Source organism: Xiphophorus couchianus, chromosome 3 (assembly GCF_001444195.1).
Source record: "Xiphophorus couchianus chromosome 3, X_couchianus-1.0, whole genome shotgun sequence".
Taxonomy (NCBI): Eukaryota; Metazoa; Chordata; class Actinopteri; order Cyprinodontiformes; family Poeciliidae; genus Xiphophorus; species Xiphophorus couchianus.
In genome coordinates, this window is record NC_040230.1 from 18,827,182 (window position 1) to 18,848,874 (window position 21,693).

At 39.1% G+C, this 21,693-nt stretch overlaps 3 protein-coding genes and 1 long non-coding RNA gene across 4 annotated transcripts; all 4 read right to left on the reverse strand.

The window, feature by feature from the left end:
* Positions 1–535: 535 nt before the first annotated feature.
* On the reverse strand, positions 536–3,009 carry LOC114139488 (chemokine-like receptor 1). The gene is made up of 2 exons (XM_028009468.1): positions 2,310–3,009; positions 536–2,143 (listed from the first exon to the last, which is right to left on the reverse strand). Exons 1-2 carry the CDS (start codon positions 2,317–2,319, stop codon positions 1,017–1,019), a joined length of 1,137 nt encoding a protein of 378 aa, XP_027865269.1. The 5' UTR covers positions 2,320–3,009; the 3' UTR covers positions 536–1,016.
* A 1,453-nt stretch (positions 3,010–4,462) lies between these two features.
* Positions 4,463–6,795, reverse strand: LOC114139720 (uncharacterized). Its single transcript, XR_003594494.1, has 3 exons — positions 5,880–6,795; positions 5,043–5,638; positions 4,463–4,964 (listed from the first exon to the last, which is right to left on the reverse strand). It is a non-coding gene; the product is annotated as an uncharacterized LOC114139720 (long non-coding RNA).
* Positions 6,796–13,057: 6,262 nt separating this feature from the next.
* Positions 13,058–15,149, reverse strand: LOC114142038 (C3a anaphylatoxin chemotactic receptor-like). The gene is made up of 2 exons (XM_028013059.1): positions 15,075–15,149; positions 13,058–14,487 (listed from the first exon to the last, which is right to left on the reverse strand). Exons 1-2 carry the CDS (start codon positions 15,130–15,132, stop codon positions 13,493–13,495), a joined length of 1,053 nt encoding a protein of 350 aa, XP_027868860.1. The 5' UTR covers positions 15,133–15,149; the 3' UTR covers positions 13,058–13,492.
* A 3,852-nt stretch (positions 15,150–19,001) lies between these two features.
* Positions 19,002–20,784, reverse strand: LOC114139157 (C3a anaphylatoxin chemotactic receptor-like). The gene is made up of 2 exons (XM_028008873.1): positions 20,675–20,784; positions 19,002–20,354 (listed from the first exon to the last, which is right to left on the reverse strand). Exons 1-2 carry the CDS (start codon positions 20,682–20,684, stop codon positions 19,360–19,362), a joined length of 1,005 nt encoding a protein of 334 aa, XP_027864674.1. The 5' UTR covers positions 20,685–20,784; the 3' UTR covers positions 19,002–19,359.
* Positions 20,785–21,693: the final 909 nt, after the last annotated feature.

Consider the following 21,693-nt stretch of genomic DNA (forward strand, 5'->3'; position numbering starts at 1 on the left):
CAGAAGAGGCCGGGCAATCATTTGAATCAGATGTGCTGGAACAGTAATGCATCTAAAACATGAAGAGCAGGGTTACCTAAGGACCAGGTTTGCGAACCACTCAACCAGTGGTTCGCAATCAGTGCACTATTTGTATTTTTATACTGGTACTACTTCTACTGTATTCTAGAATATGAAACTAAACATTTTCACATACCACCATTATTTTAATTTCCTCTTGACTAGCCTTATGTACGTATGAACTGTGCTTGTAGTAAGAAGTATGAACTTTGTAAAGAAAGCATTCTTTGTATTCTAAAAACATTGAGCTGTTGCTTTTTTTTTTTTACCTCAATAGAATGTAATGGCTGCAAGGAAGAGCTGCAGTACAAATGTTGCGATTCAGATAAGGTGAATGTGAGCGAAAAACCACACAGAAGTGTTTAGAGGTTTCTGTTATTCCAGCTGCTTTGTTCGTTGCAAACCAAAACACTCTGTCTCAGGCTCTTGTTATATCCTGTAAGATAAGAAATCAGGACTTGAATGTGTTACAGGATTGTTTTGTCATTATATTTTTAATAATTTCTGAAACATCCATTAATATTTTTATCTCTTTTGACGGCGTCATCGATGAAGTAGACAAACATACAGATGTGAGCATTCCTAAACATACAGGTTCATTAAAAGAGGCAAGTTAAAACAAAATTCAAACTGTTCTAAAGTAAACAAGTAATTTTATACTTTTTTTTACAGTATTTACAATAATTTCATTAAAAGCTTAGCATGTAGAATATATTGCTGTAGGACACCTACACAGGCTTTCAGTTACATTTGCTGATTGAATGTGGAAGGTAAGGGGTTGTGTGCGATTTTATCAGACTGTCTGTTGTACATCTCAGGCTGTCTCGATAACCACATACGAAAACACCTGTTAATGGTAAGCAAATGATGAAAAACAAGCAGGCGTCAAAAATATTCTTTGAATTGTCTTTGCACGTGTTCACACTCCTCTACAAATAAGCTTTACTCAGATCACTTCAGTGCACTTTATTAAAGTCCGCCATTTCAATCAGTTTGTGGCTGTTTTCCTCCGTGTTCATGGACTTCTTCGTAGAGATCTCTTTTTTTGGTTTTGTTAAGATCATCGATGTCTCAGTTTCTTTCCCCTCAGCAGGGCCGGTAGAATCAGACTTTCTGGGAATCCTTGACATTGAACGAGATAACGTAACAAATGATATGTGGTCCTCTGCAAGGGCATTTTCTAGAACCAACCAAATGGACTGCTTGAGCTTCTTCTGGAACTCGTCACACATGAAAACATAGAGGATGGGGTTCAAGCAGCTGTTCGTGAAGGCAAGACTGACAGTTAGAGGACCTATGACCCGAACAATGTACTGTACATCTGAGTAATCAAAGAATTTTAATTGTATGAAACTCAAAACATGAAAAGGCAACCAGCAGGTAAAGAATGCAAAAATGATGGCAAAAATGATCCGGTGACGTCTTTGTTTCCTCATTCTCTGCAGACGCCTGGCACGAATCCCTATGGCCACATATGAGAAAAATATCGCCAGGAACGGGATGAGAAAGCCCATAACAAACCGGAATATAAACAATGTCCAATGTTTGTTCTTTGTCATAGTTGAAGTGTACTTGCAGTATGTCTGATTCTGGCTGACTTCCACGGTACGAAAATATGCATAGGGTGTGCTACAGATGCCTGCAGCCAACCAGATTAAAGCACTTATCACTTGAGCTTTGCCAACGGTGCGCTTGTTTTGTGCCCACACCACCACCCAGATGGACAAGCAACGATCCAGACTTATTGCTGTCAGAAAAAAGACGCTGGCAAACATGTTGACTAAGCTCACAAAGTTGTTGAGTTTGCACATGAACTGTCCAAAAGTCCAGTGGTACTGCTGAGAGAGAGAGACTGCTGTAAACACCAGGAACGCTGTGAAGAGGAAGTCTGCCAGAGCCAAGTTGAGAAACCACACAGAGTTGACTGTTTTCTTCATCTTGAAGCCGGTCACATAGATGACCAGACCATTTCCTACTGTCCCAACCACTATAATCACACAGTAGACGACCAGTGAGAATGTCTGTATGTGCTTCGCTGCCATTTGCAAACCAGTTGGATGACTTACAGATGAATTTCCATTACCTAACAAAAATATAAATATTGTATTAAACATTCACTAAGACATGTTTTAAGGTAAATAGGCTTGCATCTCCAGATGCATATTTTTTATGCAGATTTCACATGAGGTACAGAATACAATTCTAATACCAATTTAAATGATCAATTTTGCATGTTCAAAGCAACTCACCATTTGCCATTTTGCTTTTGGTTGTAAGAGTCTCCCCTCACTTTGCCTATCTCTATCTAGCCTTACCTATATTTGTTCTCTATGTGATTACTCCCCCTTCTCACCTCATAAACCTGCCAATGAGAGTGTCAATGGGTGTGGATAAACTCACAGTTGCACTTTCGGGCAAGTACACCTCGCTGCAGCAAACAGAATGGGGCGGGGACGGACAACTGTCAGTCTCATACCTTATATGGAAATGGGACTATTTCATTCCGGAAATTAAGGGGGCGCTAGTGACACCATTTCCTGTACCCATCGTGTTATAATAATTATACTAATAATAACGTATTTTATTTGACAACGCCTTTTAAAACACCCAAGAACACTTTCAACATTAAAAATACAAATTAAATAGTAAAGAAATGGCTACAAAACGTGATATGTCACGTGGTATGTCTGTCACGTGGTAAGTCACTTTTTAATTTCCAAATCTTTATTGAACCTTTATTTAAAATTATATTAGTAACAAACAATCTAGAATAAGCAACAATAAGGAAACATTATGGAGAAGTATTTATCTATCCTTACACCCAATCTATCTCAAACAAAAGTAATAAAACATGAATCAAATCAATATTTTGGAGACAAATGTACATTACATTAAGAGCACATTTATCCATCCATTAATTATCATGATTGATCCCTATAGTCGGGTCATGAGGGCTGCTGACCCTGGACAGATCGCCAGTCCGTCGCAGATTAAGAAAACAGATATAAACAAATTAAGTTCAAATAATATACACTGCTCAAAAAAATAAAGGGAACACTCAAATAACACATCCTAGATCTGAATGAAAGAAATATTCTCATTGAATACTTTGTTCTGTACAAAGTTCCATTTGCACAACAGCAGGTGAAATTGATTGTCAATCAGTGTTGCTTCCTAAGTGGACAGTTTGATTTCACAGAAGTTTGATGTACTTGGAGTTATATTGTGTTGTTTAAGTGTTCCCTTTATTTTTTTGAGGAGTATATTTTGATGTTGTGAATGGTACTCTTAAAATAAATAAGTTACAATCTAAAATATAATAGCCTCTGGCTTATTAAATAAGAACTAGATGGAAAAGAGGTTTGGTCGGAAAAACATTTAGTCAACAATTTTGGCCAACTTAGTACGTCCATTCACAGTGCACTTTTGTTGTTTATTTGCCAAATATTTTTCTTATTATTCACATTGTGAATATAATTTACAAACAAACCAAAGGACGTCTGAACTTCTAACAAGTGCCATTCTGAAAACTAGAATATTTTTGGTTACAGGTGACCTAGCTCAGCTATTATCATTGTTTACCATAATGTCTCATTGGAAACTTTTGCTATAAGGACTCCAGTTCAACCAGTAAACTGATTGGTGTCCCACTATTCCATTTATAAATTCCATATCAATTCTATCAATTGCAATTGATTCATAAAATAAAGCCCTTAAATATCCAATTGTTGCAAAACCCAAAGAGATTAATTAAAACTTTAAATGTAGCTTCAACCTGGAAAGACTCACACAGAGAGAAAGTAGGTTTTAGAAAGTTTATTTGACAAGAAATAATCTTTGGGGCTCGGACCCCGGCAGTAGACACTGCACTGGTAACTGCCAGAGAGAATGATCTTTTTTCTATATGAAAACCTTTTTGAATAACGTCACTGGTTACATAAATTAAACCAGTGTGTAAATTCTAACTATAACTTTCGTCATCTCACCTGCTCAGCCAATCACCTCATCATGTGTCTCCATCCCAGTCTAACGGCGCCGGGCTCATCTCCTCCACCCTTCATAAAGTCCGGCTTGATGTATGCAACTGCTCCTCATCTGAGCTCCCATCACCTCCACCCCGACTACACCTTCGCTCTGCTCATTTAATCTTGTTTGTATCTGAACAATATGTTTCTGTATGTGCTTGCTTTATTACAAAAAAAACCCCAAGTTGATTCTGACTGTTAAAACATAAACAACTTAGCTGTATGTCAGGTTTGTAAAAAAATGTTGTATTGATTCCAGTCATTGTTCAAAAAGTATAGGAAACATTGTATTTACACATATAAAATATTGCAAGTTACTAGCTTTGCTTGCATTTAAAATGTTTAAAACAAGGTTGTCCTACTGTTAAATAACGCTGTTACAATATATTTACAACTACTTTATTGGTTCTACTCTCTCCAACAAATTACAGCCACAATGTAACTTTGTGTGGAAACGGCACCATTTCTATGAAAACTAAATAATGCAAATCAACTGAGCTACAACAAAAGGAACATTCAAAAATGAATATAATATTGAAAGAACACATTATTAAAAAGGATGACTGCACAAGTCAAAAGGCAAATATTATTTAGCAGAAATGATTTAAAATGGCATGTCACAAAATAAACTAACAATGTGTGATAACTGAAATGTGTGAAAGACAGTGGAAAGCAACTAATATTCTCCTTGCATTCAGTATTGACAGTCAGTGCAGTGTCCAGGTCGGACATCACAGTAGTAACCTCTCCTCGTCTTCCATTGCCGGTGAAGCCCACAGTCTTTATATTACCGGTTGCAGGAAAAACACGTTACAACCGCAAAAGGAATCCGGTTTTCTGCCTTGAATGTTTTTGAAAATTTGCCCCAGTTGATCTCACCTGTTAATGAAAAATCGATTTCATGTAGTTGAAATCTAATTTCACATGTTCTAGGTGAAAAAAGTCACCTAGACTTACCATCCAGCCAAGCAAAGTGAGTCTTCTTCTTGAAGACTGGCTCAGACACAACGGCTTCAAAGCACTTGCAGGTCAATGCCAAGGTGAGGTAAGCTGAGTCTCCCTGTGCTGGTATCACCTCCTGGAGAACAGCTTCAAAAACAAAAAACCAAACAAAATAAAAAATCACATTGCACATTATGATCAGTAAAACAGTAGTTAATAATAGCCATTTCACCAAATACTTTGTTACTCTTACTAGTGTAGTTTATTGCAGTTACTTACTAAAACTATATTGAAGTTGTGCTACTCGTCATTAGAGTATCACATCTGGGTACAACACCCAACTATAATGGCAGCTGTTAGTTTATAAAATATATTAGACTTTCCAGAAATTTAACATTGGTGTACAAAACATATTTAAAAAAAGATTAACCTTTAAAAATAAAAGAGAAACACTAGAAAACTGGTATGTAAAAAATATTTTATATTTTTCAAGTGTAGTTTATACATACCGTTATGTTGAACCATAGCAGTTTGTGCTAAATGGTTCTGTAGCTTGTATGAGCAAAGGGAACAGCAATAAATATGTTCATGTTGCAAATAGATACGTGGATCTGTACAATGAAAATAAAAAACAGTTTGAGCATAAAATACATTTCTCAATTATACATGTTATCTACTTTTCTATTTTTATCTAATGGTGCCCAGCGGGATAATAATTAGCTATGCTACATGCTAAAATTAGCCTCGCCCTGAATGAATTACGAATTTCACTAGCTGTTAATTGTATTTTCAACCTAATCTAGAAAAGCGTATTGATTTACTATGTGAAAAAATTTAAGAAGGTAAAAATACCTTTTGTTGACTTTGTGAGTTTTGCATTGTTGATCGTGCGCCGAACACCAGTGGAAGAACCTCTCAAACGTCTTTCTTTCTTCTTCCGTTCCTCTTAACTCCGCGTCTTAAGGTATTTATACTAGTGATTATGAAAATAGCGCCCCCTTCATTTCCGGAATGCAATAGTCCCATTTCCAAATAAGGTATGGGACTGACGGAAAGGTCCGTCCCCGCCCCTTTAGCTGCAGATATCGACAGCTCAGATGGGAGAATTAAACAACACATTAAAAAGTGCCATTTTTGCCATAAGCAAACACATGGAGGGAAGAAAGTGCAATAGTCAAAAGTAACTTTTTGTCCTGTGTGCAGAATTTATCTTAAGCAGTGTTGCTAGATGGAGTTGAATACAGGGGAGTAACTTCTAGGAACCTGCTAGTAGGTGCAAAGGACTTGAGACTGGGGCAGAGTTTTACCTTTGATGAATATAGTTATCTTTATTTTGCTACTCTACTGTAAGGTTTTATGTTTGTGTACGGCACTGTGTTTTTAATCCACTGTAAACCACGTTGAATTGCCTCATAGCTTAAATGGTCTAAACTAATAAAATTGAGTTGATCTGATCAAAACAAAATCTAGTTTTGTAGAGAAGAATGGACCAAAATTTAAGATGTGCAAACCTGGTAGAGACAAAAGAAAACAAAGCATTACAAATTATATACTTAGCAGTGTCTGTAGGTAGCAATTTAATATTTATGTATGAATGTTTCACAATCTCATATGGTTTTTAAGGCTTTGCTTGTGCTCAGTATACTCGCGCTGTGCTTCAGTGTTCAAAAAACACTCCATGGAAGAGTTTATATAGGAACACAAATAATATGTTTACGTGGGGATTTTATTAGTGAATAAAATCACTGGAGTGAATAAAAAACTGGGACTTAATTTTAAAATCGGATTTGCAACCGCACGGCTTCGAGGCGATTCTGGTCCACCATCCGGCGTCTCAGGGGGGGGAAGCGGTGCAGCACCAACACTGTTTATAGTGGGGATGGTGTGCTGCTGACCTCTACTCGGGACGTTGTGGGCCGGTGGGCAGAGTACTTCGAAGACCTCCTCAATCCCACCAACATGCCTTCCACTGAGGAAGCGGAGCCTGGGGACTCTGGGTTGGGCTCTCCAATCTCTGGGGGCGAGGTCGCCGAGGTGGTTAAAAAGCTCCTCGGTGGCAAGGCCCCGGGGGTGGATGAGATCCGCCCGGAGTTCCTTAAGGCTCTGGATGTTGTAGGGTTGTGTTGGTTGACGCGACTCTGCAATATTGCATGGACATCGGGGGCAGTTCTCCTGGATTGGCAGACTGGGGTGGTGGTCCCCCTGTTCAAAAAGGGGGACCGGAGGGTGTGCTCCAATTATAGAGGGGTCACACTCTTAAGCCTCCCTGGCAAGGTCTATTCAGGGGTCCTGGAGAGGAGGGTCCGTCGGACAGTCGAACCTCGGATTCAGGAAGAGCAGTGTGGTTTTCGTCCTGGTCGTGGAACACTGGACCAGCTCTACACCCTCAGCAGGGTCCTGGAGGGTGCATGGGAGTTCGCCCAACCAGTCTACATGTGTTTTGTGGACTTGGAGAAGGCGTTCGACCGTGTCCCTCGGGGAGCCCTGTGGGGGGTTCTCCGGGAGTATGGGGTACCGGGCCCTTTGATACGGGCTGTCAGGTCCCTGTATGACCGGTGTCAGAGTCTGGTCCGCATTGCCGGCAGTAAGTCGGGCTCGTTTCCGGTGAGAGTTGGACTCCGCCAGGGCTGCCCTTTGTCACCGATTCTGTTCATCACTTTCATGGACAGAATTTCTAGGCGCAGCCAAGGTGTTGAGGGGATCCGATTTGGTGGCCTCAGGATCTCATCTCTGCTTTTCGCAGACGATGTGGTCCTTTTGGCTTCATCAGATCGTGATCTGCAGCTCTCGCTGGATCGGTTCGCAGCCGAGTGTGAAGCGGCCGGGATGGGGATCAGTGCCTCCAAATCCGAGGCCATGGTCTTGAGCCGGAAAAGGGCAGAGTGCCTTCTCCGGGTCAGGGGGGGTGTCCTGCCCCAAGTGGAGGAGTTTAAGTATCTCGGGATCTTGTTCACGAATGGGGGAAGAAGGGAGCGGGAGATCGACAGGCGGATTGGCGCAGCGTCTGCTGTCAAGCGGGCGCTGTACCGGTCCGTCGTGGTGAAGAGAGAGCTGAGCCAAAAAGCGAAGCTCTCGATTTACCGGTCGATCTACGTTCCCACCCTCATCTATGGTCATGAGCTTTGGGTCATGACCGAAAGAACGAGATCGCGGATACAAGCGGCCGAAATGGGTTTTCTCCGTAGGGTGGCTGGGCTCTCCCTTAGAGATAGGGTGAGAAGCTCAGTCATCCGGGAGGGACTCAGAGTAGAGCCGCTGCTCCTTCACATCGAGAGGAGCCAGTTGAGGTGGCTTGGGCATCTGGTCAGGATGCCTCCTGGACGCCTCCCTGGTGAGGTGTTCCGGGCACGTCCCACCGGGAGGAGGCCCCGGGGAAGACCCAGGACACGCTGGAGGGACTATGTCTCTCGGCTGGCCTGGGAACGCCTCGGGATTCCCCCGGAGGAGCTGGAAGAAGTGGCTGGGGAGAGGGAAGTCTGGGCCTCCCTTCTGAAGCTGCTACCCCCGCGACCCGACCTCGGATAAGCGGAAGAAGATGGATGGATGGATGGATGGATTTGCAACAGGTGATAAAAGACCCAAAATTGATTGAATCAATATTCAATCAAAATTGAATATTGATTCACCTATATGATTTGTATTTGTAGCCATTTTCTTTTTTACACAATCTTTTTAATTCTCTAAATGGCTGATCAGGAGCAAGACTGCAAGTTCACATTCTTGCAACTATAACATTTGCTGTGATGCTTCTATTGGAGAGATGTTTTTCATTCTGTATGTGCAATGTGTCTGCACCAGGTAATCGGCTATGGAAATGAGATGAAAATATAAACTGTGGAAACTTATATATATATTTATATATATATATACACAGTAAGTTTTTGACTATTTCTAAATTGTCTCTCCTGCATATCAGGTGGAAGAGGTGGCAAACTGTGTCATCTGAAGCAACTCACAATTGATATTACATTTTGCCCCCCCCAGCTCCCTTCAACCATACTGTCATATACTGTAAGTACAGCTAGACTTCTTTGCATAGGTGGAAATCAAAATAGAATGCAAATGACAGCTGTGAGAGGTTTTAATGAATAGGATTATTTGACTATGGAAATATTTTTTTCTGAGTTTAGTACATCATGTCAAATACTTAAAACCTTATCATCTACTGTTCTGTATGCTCTGAAAAACCTGATATTTTCCGATGCCACAAAGTTGTCAAATGTCTTCAGTGAAGTTTCTTTTGTATTATAAAGTTTTTAAGAAATTAAAATGATTTAGCTTAAATATACAGTCTGAGGTCATATTAGCTCTCTAGAACAAGTTTCCTTATTCTGACTGCTGAACAATAAATTTTTCTCCTAATTCTAGTATTGTGACTACTCCAATGTTCTGTTTGTTCTTTCTTTTATTCCTTTTCTCTCTCTCTCTCTCTCTCTCTCTCTCTATAAATATAAATAAATATATATATATATATACTGTATATCTGTTGCATATTTCAAATTTAAAGAACACTCCACTGTAGAAATTTGTTGCATATATTCATGAGGGCATCTTATAGGTTTATGTAAAAAAAACAGACGAGTCTGAAAAAGTCATGACTTTTACATGAGTAGGAACTCTGGACTCTGCCGGGTCTCAGTTTGCAGTCTTTTTGTATCTCCTCACCTGGGTCTTAGCAGCATGCATTCTACCTCCTGAGGCCCAGAGATTAAATACAATATACAAGGTATTACTGTCCTTCAGTATGTTAGGGCTTCCACTCCTTTTGAGATGCAGATTGTAAAACAATAAGTGTTAAAGCCACATTTTTCCCCGCATCGTACTTCTGCAATTGTTTGCCTACAAATACTTACAGTAGAGTAGAGCTGCAGTGCAGAAAGCCACAAAAGCACCCTATCTCTCGAGGAACAACTTAACACAAATTTGATCGTGATTTAAGCCCTACAATTATGTAATTCATACATCTACTCTGAGTTTTCTGTGTTATCATTCATATGCCCTCACCGCATTATGTTCCACTGCTCCAACTCGAAAAAATAATCAAAAACATGAGTCAGGAAACATTTCGCTGCAACACCTGAAAGTACACTGCTCAAAAAAATAAAGGGAACACTTAAACAGGTGTTTAACACTTAAAGTGTTCCCTTTATTTTTTTGAGCAGTAATGTACATGCCACAATAGATGTCCATCCATCCATCCATTTTCTAACACCCTAGTGGGGTCGAGAAGGGTGCTGGTGTCTATCTCCAGCTAACGTTCCGGGCGAGAGGCGGAGTACACCCTGGACAGGTCGCCAGTCTGTCGCACATAATAGATGTTTATGCATCAAATTGATAAAGTTTGTATTTTTGCTTCAAACTTCACATATAGACAAATAAATGTGGTATACTGTAAATAAGCCCTGTTAGGCTGTGAGCGAAGCTAGTTTATATGCAGGAAATAGATAACAATCAAACTTGTGTGGTGTTTTTACAGGAACAAAGTATGTCTGCAAAACATTCAACAGTGAGTGTCACTTTGCTTATCTGCTTATCAACTAGTGACAACAGTTTGAATCACTAATGTTCATGTTAAATGTGAATATAAAACAGTAAATTGTAATCTTATTGGTATTTTTTGCGGTTGATATAACATATTGATTACAAGATTAGTTTTTGCGCGAGGTCACATAGATTATTATTGACAATTTAAAAAATGCATTATTGAATGCTTGGAGAGTGTCCTGCAGGGATTTGACACCTCAGTTGTTGAAATAATTACACAAATTGAAATAGACATAAATCCACTCCAACGTTTGTTTTCTCAACCCCCCCCCCAAAAAAACAAAAACTTGATGGCAGTTATGTGTGGGGCTGAGGGTGGTAAGAGAACTTCATGGTTTCAGTTTTGCAGAGCAAAACCTTCTTTAAATGATAAAGTAAAAAATGTGCCTGACAACCATCTCTCAAATTCCAAGTACATCAAAACAGGGGCAGTACCTTAGTTTCTTCTGTGTTACATTTTAAACTATAATGCATAAGGCTATTTTTTGACAGTAACTAAAAACAGCAGACTAGCACAAACACTTAATACCAATTGTCAAACATGGTAGAGGAGAATTGATGATTTTTTTTTTTTTCTGGCACATGACTTTGGTACCTCACTATTTGGATCTTTTAACGCCATTATAAATGCTACAACCTTGAACTTTTCTATTTTATGAGACTGAGAACACATTTCTAAATCTAACCTTTGTGGAAATGTCAGAAGAAATCTTTATCGTAATCCGCGAAAAAGTCTTTAGGGGGCACTGAAACATGATGGAAAATCACATTCCACCTTGAGTAAACTTGAGTTATTTTGCAAAGAAGAATGAGCAAAAGTGCAGACTTTGTAAGTGTAAATCAATTGTACTTTAACAAAATCTGCCTCTACAAAGTACTGACATACATGAGTATGATTTTTATTTGTAAAAAATAACCCAGTAGTTGCAAAAATATGCACTATGGGGCTTTGGTTCATCAAAAAAATCCCAAATGAAATATGTTAAACTTTGTGATTGTAACATGAAAAGATATGAAAAAAGCTTTATGGATGATGAATACTTTTGCAAGTAGCAAGGCATTTTTTTTTGTCTTGTTTCCTCTGAACAGAATGGCATCAATGTCGTATACAACAATAAAGAGCCTAGGTTGAACCCCCACTCTGTCTCAATCGTTGTGTCCTTGGTCAAAACACTTCATCCAACTTGCCTGGAAGTGGTGAAAGTATAACTGTTTCCTGCATAAAATGACGCAACAGTAAATAAAACCAGTGTTGAGCAATTTCCAGAGTTATGCAAAACACTGCATATTTTGCAAAAAGGTCAAAGATATGAGATGTTATGGTGGCTGGGGAAGGCAGGAGGAGCTACAGGGGACCAACATAGTTCACCATCCCTCAGTCTTGTGGTCCTGCTATTTGCTCTGCAACCTTCTGCATGAAGGAAAGAGGGGAAACATTGGAAGGCACAGGGTGAGTTGAGTCTTTCATGATGCCGTTTCCGTTTCTTGTATCTGGAGATCTTGATGTACTCGATGGTGAAGAGGCTGCAATCCACCATCCTCTGTGCAGCTTTCACAACTTTCTGCATTGCTGTTCTGTGCCTTCTCTGCTATAGAACAGCTGCGGTGCCACATGGTGATGCAGAGATAGAGGACACTCTCAACTCCACGTCTGTAGAATGATGTCAGGACTGAACTCTGGCGTCAAACGCATCGCAAAGAAGTAGAGTCACTAGTGTGCTTTTCAAATCAGGCAGGAGATGTTTGTGCTCCAGGTGAGATCATCAGTGATGTGTACACCCAGGTACCTGTAGCTTAGAGACCACATCCACTGCTGTCCCTCTGACAGTGTAGCATCATCTCCTTTATCTTCTTCACCTTGATAAAGAGGTTGTTTTCTTTGCATCAACCCTCCATGTGCTCCACCTCCTGCCAGTTGTCAGACTAACTACAGATGAATCATCTGCAAACTTCACAATCAGGCAACAGAGTTGTTTTGCTGAGCGGTTCCATATATGAGCAGAGTGAACAGACGGGGCTCAGCACACTGCCCTAGAGGGGGCCGGTGCTGAAAGTGACAGGGAAGGAAGAGATATTTTAAAAATCCAGAACACAGTTGCTAAGGTTGTAACTCAGTCCAAGTGTATTAAGTTTTGAATTAGAGTCTGTTGTATAGGTGTGTTGAATGTTGATGTGAAATCCACAAAGAGCAGACGAGCATAATAGTCCTTGTTTTCTAAATGGGCGAATGCTGTATTAACCACATCAGATAAGAGCATCTGCTGTGGGTTGGTTTTTCCTGCACACATTCAGATGTTGGTCTGCAGTGATGTCAATGCAGTCCACCATGAAAGCCATGACCACTTTCTTAAAGTACTTCATGACTACCAGGGAGAGATGCTCTATGGTGCGGCACTATATTAGGAATGTATGTCTGCAGACTAAGCAGGTGTTTCCAACGGACATTAAAATACATTTAAAATCAAAAGGGAAAGGAAAGAGCTCAGTTTAATCAAAATGTGCATATTCACAAATTAGGCAAATACAAGTATTATTAATTCAACATTTTTGAGCCTGGGTATATAGTGATATTATCTGTATAAAGAAAACCATCTCTACCGCCATACCATGCGACATCCTAAAATATGAAACTTTTTAGGAAGTTTAGCATACAGATCAATGGAAAGAGTCTTCAATTTTTTACTTTAGAATAGTCTGAGCTAATGTGGTGCGCAGATTGTCAACTTAGACTATAAGCCACGACACATTACTAATATTTCTTTTGAAGACTTAACATTTAAGGAAATCACACACAATAAAATCACCGACAGTTGAAAAAACATCAAAAACTAAATGAAGTTAAAAAAAATCACGCGCATGTTTTCTCTATACGTACATTGCTATACATTCTAGATCTGTAGTAATATTCCTGCATATTTCTCCTAGACAGGAACAGAGGACTCTGATTTTCTATCAGCCCGTAGCAACTGTGGTGACAAGAAACGAGAGGATGCAGACGGCAAAAGGTCCTCCCCCAGAGCATTTTCTACAACAAAGCACACAGACTGATGAAGCTGATTTTGGAAGTCATCTCGGATGAAAACGTAGAGGATGGGGTTCAGGCAGCTGTTCATGAAAGCTAGACTCAGAGTCAAAGGACCTCCAATCTTAACAATCTTCTTAAGGTCCTGTTTATTGCTGGAAGCTAAATCTATAAAACTCATAACATGAAATGGCAGCCAGCAGATGAAGAATGCAACAATGATGAAAACAATTAAACGATGAGATAAGTGTTTCCTCACATTTTGGAGACGCTTGGAACGTATTCCTATTGCCACATAAGAGAGAAATATTACCAAGAATGGGATAAGGAAGCCCACAACAAAGCGGAAAGTGTACAGAGACCGTTTTTGTTGCATGGTAGCATTGTAAACGCACTGGGTGTCATTGTCCTGGTAGGTCACAATGCGAAAGCAGGCGGAAGGTGTGCTACAGATCCCTGCAGCAAACCAGATTACAGCACTGATGATTTGAGCCTTAAAGACGGTGCGCTCATTTTGTGCCCATGCCACCACCCATGTGGACAGGCATCTATCCAGATTTATGACCATCAGAAAAAAGACGCTGGCAAACATGTTGACCAAGCTCACGAAGTTGTTGAGTTTGCACATAGACTGTCCAAAAGGCCAGTGATGCTTCTGAGAGAGAGACACTGCTGTAAACACCAGGAACGCTGTGAAAAGGAAGTCTGCCAGAGCCAAGTTGAGAAACCACACAGAGTTGACTGTTTTCTTCATCTTGAAGCCGGTCACATAGATGACCAGACCATTTCCCACTGTCCCAACCACTATAATCACACAGTAGACAGCCAGTGAGAATGTCTGTATGTGCTTCGCTGCCATTTCCAATCCAGATGAACTATCTATGGTTGTGTTATCTGGTGAAGAGAAATGGAAGCACTTATTAGAGAGTCTGCAGAATGCACAGATAACATTTGCATGCACTGTGCAACAATGCCTTCCCTCACACGCCATGATGCATTCACAAAATCTTATGTTTCTCATTGCAGCTACATTCTTAGACAAAAAGCAAAAAGTTGTTGAATCAGCAGACATATCCACAGCAAAGTTCTCAGAATTAAAATGTGTTATTTGCTGCATACAGGTAAAATTTCATTCAGTTTTTAGATTTTTAGCTAGGGGTGAATTTGTGAGTTGGTTGGTTAAACCTTCATAAATATCTTTCTTTTGCATCTGTGAAGTTACAGTGAAAGCCAACTGTACAAAGCCACAGTAAGCTGACTTGACCTAAAAACTTTAGCTCACTCAACAAAAAGCTATTACATTAAAATAGAAAAATTGCTTAATTCTAGAAGAACTCAAAGCGTGTAAAAAATTAACCTATCAAACATATCAGTCAATTCAATCTATAATCTGTGTTCTTACATTAAACAATCATACACTTTTCTGTTTAAACTAAGAATGAGCTTTAAAACTATTGGTGTTATTTGTTAGAGCAACTCACCAGTCCCCATGCTCCGGGCAGCTGCAAGGTCTTCATTCTGAGTTGATTTATATCTCATCTTAACTATATTTCTCCTCTCTCTACACTCCTCCCTTTCTGCTGCTGCATCTGCCAATAAGACAGCGTGGACATACCGAAGGAGTGAACAAAACAAAACTAAGACTATTCACCATGAACTTAAATCACATTAATTGTATGAAAATGTAAAAGCCAAAAGAGGCAGACATTTGTGGATTATACCCTATGCAAATCATTTATTTGTATATTTCCCCAAACGTATGATTCTATCTATCTATCCAGCCCAGTTGTGAAGTCACCAACAGATAAATGAATCCTGTTATAATGTAGTGCTCATTTATAGCATTGGGGAGGGACTGGAACACAAAACAATCCCGGATAATAGTCCCAATATCCACTTGAAGTTCACCTGGTTACTATGATAGAATACCTTCACACTTGTACACCAAGTCTAGAGATATTTCCTCATTAGCACATGTTCCACAATCAGCTAATAGTGCTCTTATAACAAAGTTGAAACACTCAAAACAAGAACTCAAGAATGCAGAGGATTATGAACCTAAATTAAAAAAGTTACTAAAAGTTAATGTTAGGCTGTTTGTTTTCATAATATAACATTTATGTGCTATTTTCTGTAAAACAATTAGCTGTAGTTTATTGAACAATGTATGTGTCATATACTTTTGTTCTTACCAAAAAGCCACAAGATAGTCCTAAAACATCTTTTGTTCCCATCCTAACACTGGTCAGTCAAAAACCCACAGCCCTTTATCTCAGGTGTCAGTTTCAAAATGACCAATTACAGAAATATGAAAAACATTCAAGTGGCAGACAGTTTGGAAAAATATCCTCGTCCCAAACTTGTGATCAAACATGAAGCTATGGATTTTGCAATGGATTTTGTTTTGCATTTTTAGTAGGTACCATGTCTTTTTATAAAATAGGAGTACAGTAACTAGATTCAATGTGATACGTTGAATGCAAAATACTTTTAAAAATATGTTTAGTTGTTCATAAATTGTTTTATGTCCCTTCCTAAATACATGAAATAACCATGACTCAAGTGAAGATTCTTCTACACTCTGGTTCAGGTTCAGTTTCTACCAGGTATTTTACTCTGCCAGTCATTCCCCCTTTGGTTGATGTGATAGTATTATTACTCACAATTAGGCCTCGAGCTCTGTGATTTTCTTCAGAAAATCTTCATAGGCTTTTCTTCAGAAAAACCACAAGAAACTTTGATGAAAAAGGAAGCTTTGATAACATCTTGTTTGTAATGTATGTACTGTTTATTTAACCAGGTGTGTCTCATTGAGACATGGACGTTTACAAACCAAAGCTGCAGTATGAATAATAAAGGAATAAAAACAACAAAGCAAATACAGCCCTTAAAGTAAAACTAGGAGTAAAGTGCATCCTGATATTAGTCAAAGCACTTACAAAAAAAAAACATTCACAAACTGATTAAGAGTGGCTTTAAATACATTAAAAGGGACCATTTTCTTTGAGTTTACATCTGTGTGCAGTTGATTCCCATCTGAGAGAGCAGCAAACTGGAAGGATTTCTTGCCACGATCAATGCGAACTTTAATAAAATGAAGTCATCCGACTGCAGAAAACTACCGCCTGAAAATTTTCCAGCACTAAGGTACAGGAGATATGGGGAAGAATAAACCCAAGATAGCTTTGTAAATAAAAATGATACCAGTGGTAGAATCTGTGGGTGAACAAGACAGTCCAGCCAATGCGTGTACAGAGAAGACAGTGGTGAGGCAGAGCTCTTCCACCAGTGAGAAACACAGTCCTCCATGCAGAATCCAGCTTATGCAACCTGTGTGAACATGCAGGCATATATATTATGTCACCATAGTCTAAAATCTGAAATAAAAGTGGCAGCAACAAGACGTTTCTTAGCCTCGAATGATAAACAAGATCCAATTCTTAAGTACAAGACCAACTTCAACTTCAGGTTTTTTACCTGCTGTTTAATGTGATGAACAAAGCCCAGGGAATAATCAATTATAAAACCTGAGACAACTTTGATCTTATAGCCTTGAAACGTAATAATGGGCTGCATCATTTGTGATTTAAATATACTCTTATATTTGGAGAACGTTACTATAGATTTCTGAACAATTAAAACAAACTTTACATCACCCGCATTGGACTGAACCACATGAGAAGCTGCTTGTAGCTTTTCAAAAGCAACAAATTCTTAACCATAAAATATCCCCTTCTCAAAACCAGCAATGGATGGCAGACTTAGTTTTAGAACTTCTGCTTTAATTTTCTGTGCTTCTTTTTATGTCAATGAATCAATGGCACACAAATTGCCTATAATTCATAATCTATTTGATTAGTTACATTTATAATAGAAACCATTCGCCAGACGCAAAGCATTTATCTGTCAGAAACTTAACAAATATTTCATATTTTGAGACTAATTATGTACAATATTGTAAATTAAGAGTTCCCATCAGTCTGCTTCACTACTTGCAAGAGGAAATCGTGGTAAGCAGTGTTAACACATTTATTTCCTCTTCTTGCCATATAAACAAGATCTCAAGGCTGTTAGTTGTCGTGAACAGAACACTTCAGCTGGATGGTGAAGACTGATCTAGAGCATAAACACTGGTAGCAGGTATCAACCCAGGGGAAAACAGGACTCTGGGGTCAAGAGGCCAAGGCAGGGTCAGAAGCAAACAAACTTATGAGGGGTCAGATGAGAAACAGGTGACAGGGCACAGAAACAGGACAGACACTTGAAGGCGATCTCAGGCAGACAAATCCAGGGACAAGGCAGAAACAAGGTCGGGTCCAGAAAACAGAAGCCAGTGGAGTATCTGAGACAAAGAAAAAAACTTGGTCGCAGGCCAGCAAAGGAGGAGGAAACGCTGGATATCTAGTGACACTAAGGCTTTCAAAAAAAATCTGGCACTGTCTGCCTGCATGAAAGCTGAATATAACTGCTGGTGAACAGGTGGATGACCTGAGCCTGATTGCACTGCAGCACAGCAGCATGCAGACGACCCGATGAACTTGATTGCAGAGGTGAGAGCTGAGGAGGGAAACAGAGCAGGCAGACAGGCCAGAATCATAACAACACCCAACCCCCAAATTATTCGTATCCTCGAGAAACTTAAACAGTATTGGAGCTTAATGGGGGTCTCTACTTACACCTGTCCTAATTTATTGACTAATATGAAATATCCATAAAAATATCTGATCACTGCCAACACAGTGGCTTGTCATAGCAATGTTGTAGTGATATCTCACTGGTGCTGGACTTTCATAGGCTTAAAGTGCTGATGATACAATATTGACCTTTTATGCAATATTTCTTCCCAACGGTATATTCAGTATTAATAAGTATGCCAGCACAACATAATTTTAATCAACAAAGTCAGAGGGTCAAAAACTGAAGAACTGAATATCATGAAATTAAATAAACCCAAAACCAAATCAGGAACATAGAGGGTAGAATTACTCAGGGTACGACTGAACAGATGAACCCGTCATGACCAAACAACCCAAGAGGATAGGATACTAATGAGAAGTGGTGAGTAGAACAAGAAACAACTGAGACTAATGAGCTGAGAGGAAGCATCTGAGAGTATAATCAGAGAAAAGAGACAGAGGAAATGAACGGCAGAACAGGAACTGAACAGAGGACAGAAATTAATAAGCACTACACAAACAGAACACAATACAAGAAAGACTCAAAACCAAGAGAAGTCTGGGAAACATAGAGACAGTAATAATGCATATGTTCTGTCTGCCCACCTTTAAACTGAAAAGGAGGTGTTTTATGTTTGTTCCTTGTTTTTAACTGAGCCTTACAACTAAACTATTGTTAGATGACAGTGTCATACATGCATACACACATACTAAGATAAATACACAAAAATGTGCAGTTTCACAGTTTATTAAGGGGAATAATACAGGGGAAATAACATATTAATATACATTTTAATATTTCCATTAGTTATCTCAACAACCTTACATTTTCATAGTCACATACAGTATATCACAGTATTCTGCCATACATACATGGAATTGTTTAAAAAAATAAAGACAAATCATTTAAAGAAATATAAAAAGCACTCATAACAGTAAATATTCTTCTTATTTCACTCCACAGGTGCAAGGCATTGTCTATATCAATCCTCAAATGGATGTCATCAATATATTGTCTTTTTTTTTATTTTTCTTGCCATTTCAATAAGAGTTTGAACATTTGATTTTGTTTCTTTGCCTTTCCTTTACTCTATGCCACCCTACTCTCCGTAAAAGTCAACGCATGCACACGGTTATCTTCTGGGGCAGCAGAATCTGACTTTCGAGAAATCCGTGAAAAGTGAGATGACAGTGAGCGAGATGACGCAAAAGACAAATGCTCCTCTGCCAGAGCACTTTCTAGGACAAAACATAGGGACCTTTTGAGCTTCTTCTGGAACTCGTCACACATGAAAACATAGAGGATGGGATTCAGGCAGCTGTTCATGAAGGCTAGACTCACACTTAGAGTACTTCCAATAATAACAACTTTCTGGAGATTCTGGTCACTGACTTCTATAAAATTCAAAACATGAAAGGGCAACCAGCAGATGAAGAATGCAAAAATAATAGAGAAAAGGATGCGATGAAATCTCCGTTTTCTTGCCCGCTGCAGATGCCTGGAACGGATGACTATAGCAACAGAGGTGAAAAATATTGCCAGGAATGGAATGAGAAAACCCATAAGAAAACGCAAAATATTCAGACGCCATACTATGTCTTTTGAAGGGTAAGTGCTGTATGTCTTATTATTATGCTTTATCACAGTACGAAAGTAAGCGGAAGGTGTGCTGCAAATCCCTGCAGCCAACCAGATTGCCATGCTGATGATTTGAGCCTTAAGGACGGTGCGCTTGTTTTGTGCCCACACCACCACCCAGATGGACAAGCAACGATCCAGACTGATGGCCGCCAGAAAAAAGACGCTGGCAAACATGTTGACTGAACTCACAAAGGTGTTGAGTTTGCACATGAACTGTCCAAAAGACCACTGGTGCTGCTGAGAGAGAGAGACTGCTGTAAACACCAGAAACGCTGTGAAGAGGAAGTCGGCCAGAGCCAGGTTGAGAAACCACACAGAGTTGACAGTTTTCCTCATCTTGAAGCCGGTCACGTAGATGACCAGACCATTACCCACTGTCCCAACCACTATAATCACACAGTAGACGACCAGTGAGAATGTCTGGACATGCGTCAGAACCGAATCTGATGACAGAAAATTGGAAATATTTGAAACCAGATTTTTAAGAATATACTGAAAGAAAAAAAAATTGTGATATGACAACATAACATAATCATAATCATTTGATGTGCAATGTAAGATAAAAGACAAAGACATCTGAATTACAACTAGTTTATCTGAATTGACTAGGAAATATCAAGATTCCCCGTTTAAGCATAGGTAATGCATGTCTAAACTTTTTCATTTCAGAGGTTAGTTAGAGGATACATTGTCTTACTCTTTCCTGCTAGTACAACATATCAGCAACACTATCCAAGTTAATTGTAGTTTTAAAAACTCTTACCAATATCCATTTTGCACGAGTCTCTGTTCAGTCTGAGTTGGGCTCTAACTGTTTGGAGCTTTATTTCTTTACGCTGTAATATCACTCCTCCCTCACAGCTAGCTGCCAATGAGACTTTGTTGCTCAGGAAAAGGAGTGAGCAAAATGACAGTAGTGCATTGCAAAATTTCATTTAGATTTAGAATCTTTTCACAGTGAAAGAAAGCCCTTGAAGGAGTTTTCACTAGTTTGTAAGAGTGATTTGTTTTTAAAGAGATGTTTTGTATCACTGTGTGGTTGCTCAGGTGGGACGTATTTTGCTGCTTTTGATGCACAGTATCAATTAGAAATTCTACTGTACTTCCTCTAAGTAATTTATTACGTATTGATGCAATTTCATCCTCTTGTACAAATCACACAACTGCATGACAACAAACACAAAAACGTGCAGGAATATAGTGAAGGACTTATTATGACATCAGCTTTTGTGTCTGAGTAATTATGAGGACACATACCAAACCGTATGTTTGAAAATCACCTGATAATGCATATCAACTGCAGCAAGAGCTGAAGTTTCATATTCCTCTTAACTATTGCAATGAGTTTCATGAGAAGCAGACACAGACAATACCACCTCTTCAAATTTCTGGTTTTGGCGACATTGAAATTATACATCACTATTTTTCATTGCATATAGCAATAAATGTCATGAATCCTGACTTTTTGGAGCACCTCCTGCATTCCATCCTGAACTTCACGTATACTTGTTGAATCCCACAACAGCAATATTTCTACGTAAGAGATAGGATAGAATAGAATTCAACTTTATTGTCATTGCACATGTCAGAAGTACAAATCAACAATATTCTCAGGATAACTTTCCTAAATGTGTATATATTGTTCATCGATGTGAAGAAGCAATGTTCTTCGATTTCTGTGCAATAGAAAATCTGATATTTGTAATAGGTTTCCATCTTATTTTCAGACCTTATGCAAAAATAAAAGGAGAAAACCTATTAATAAACAGGAAAAAGATACTG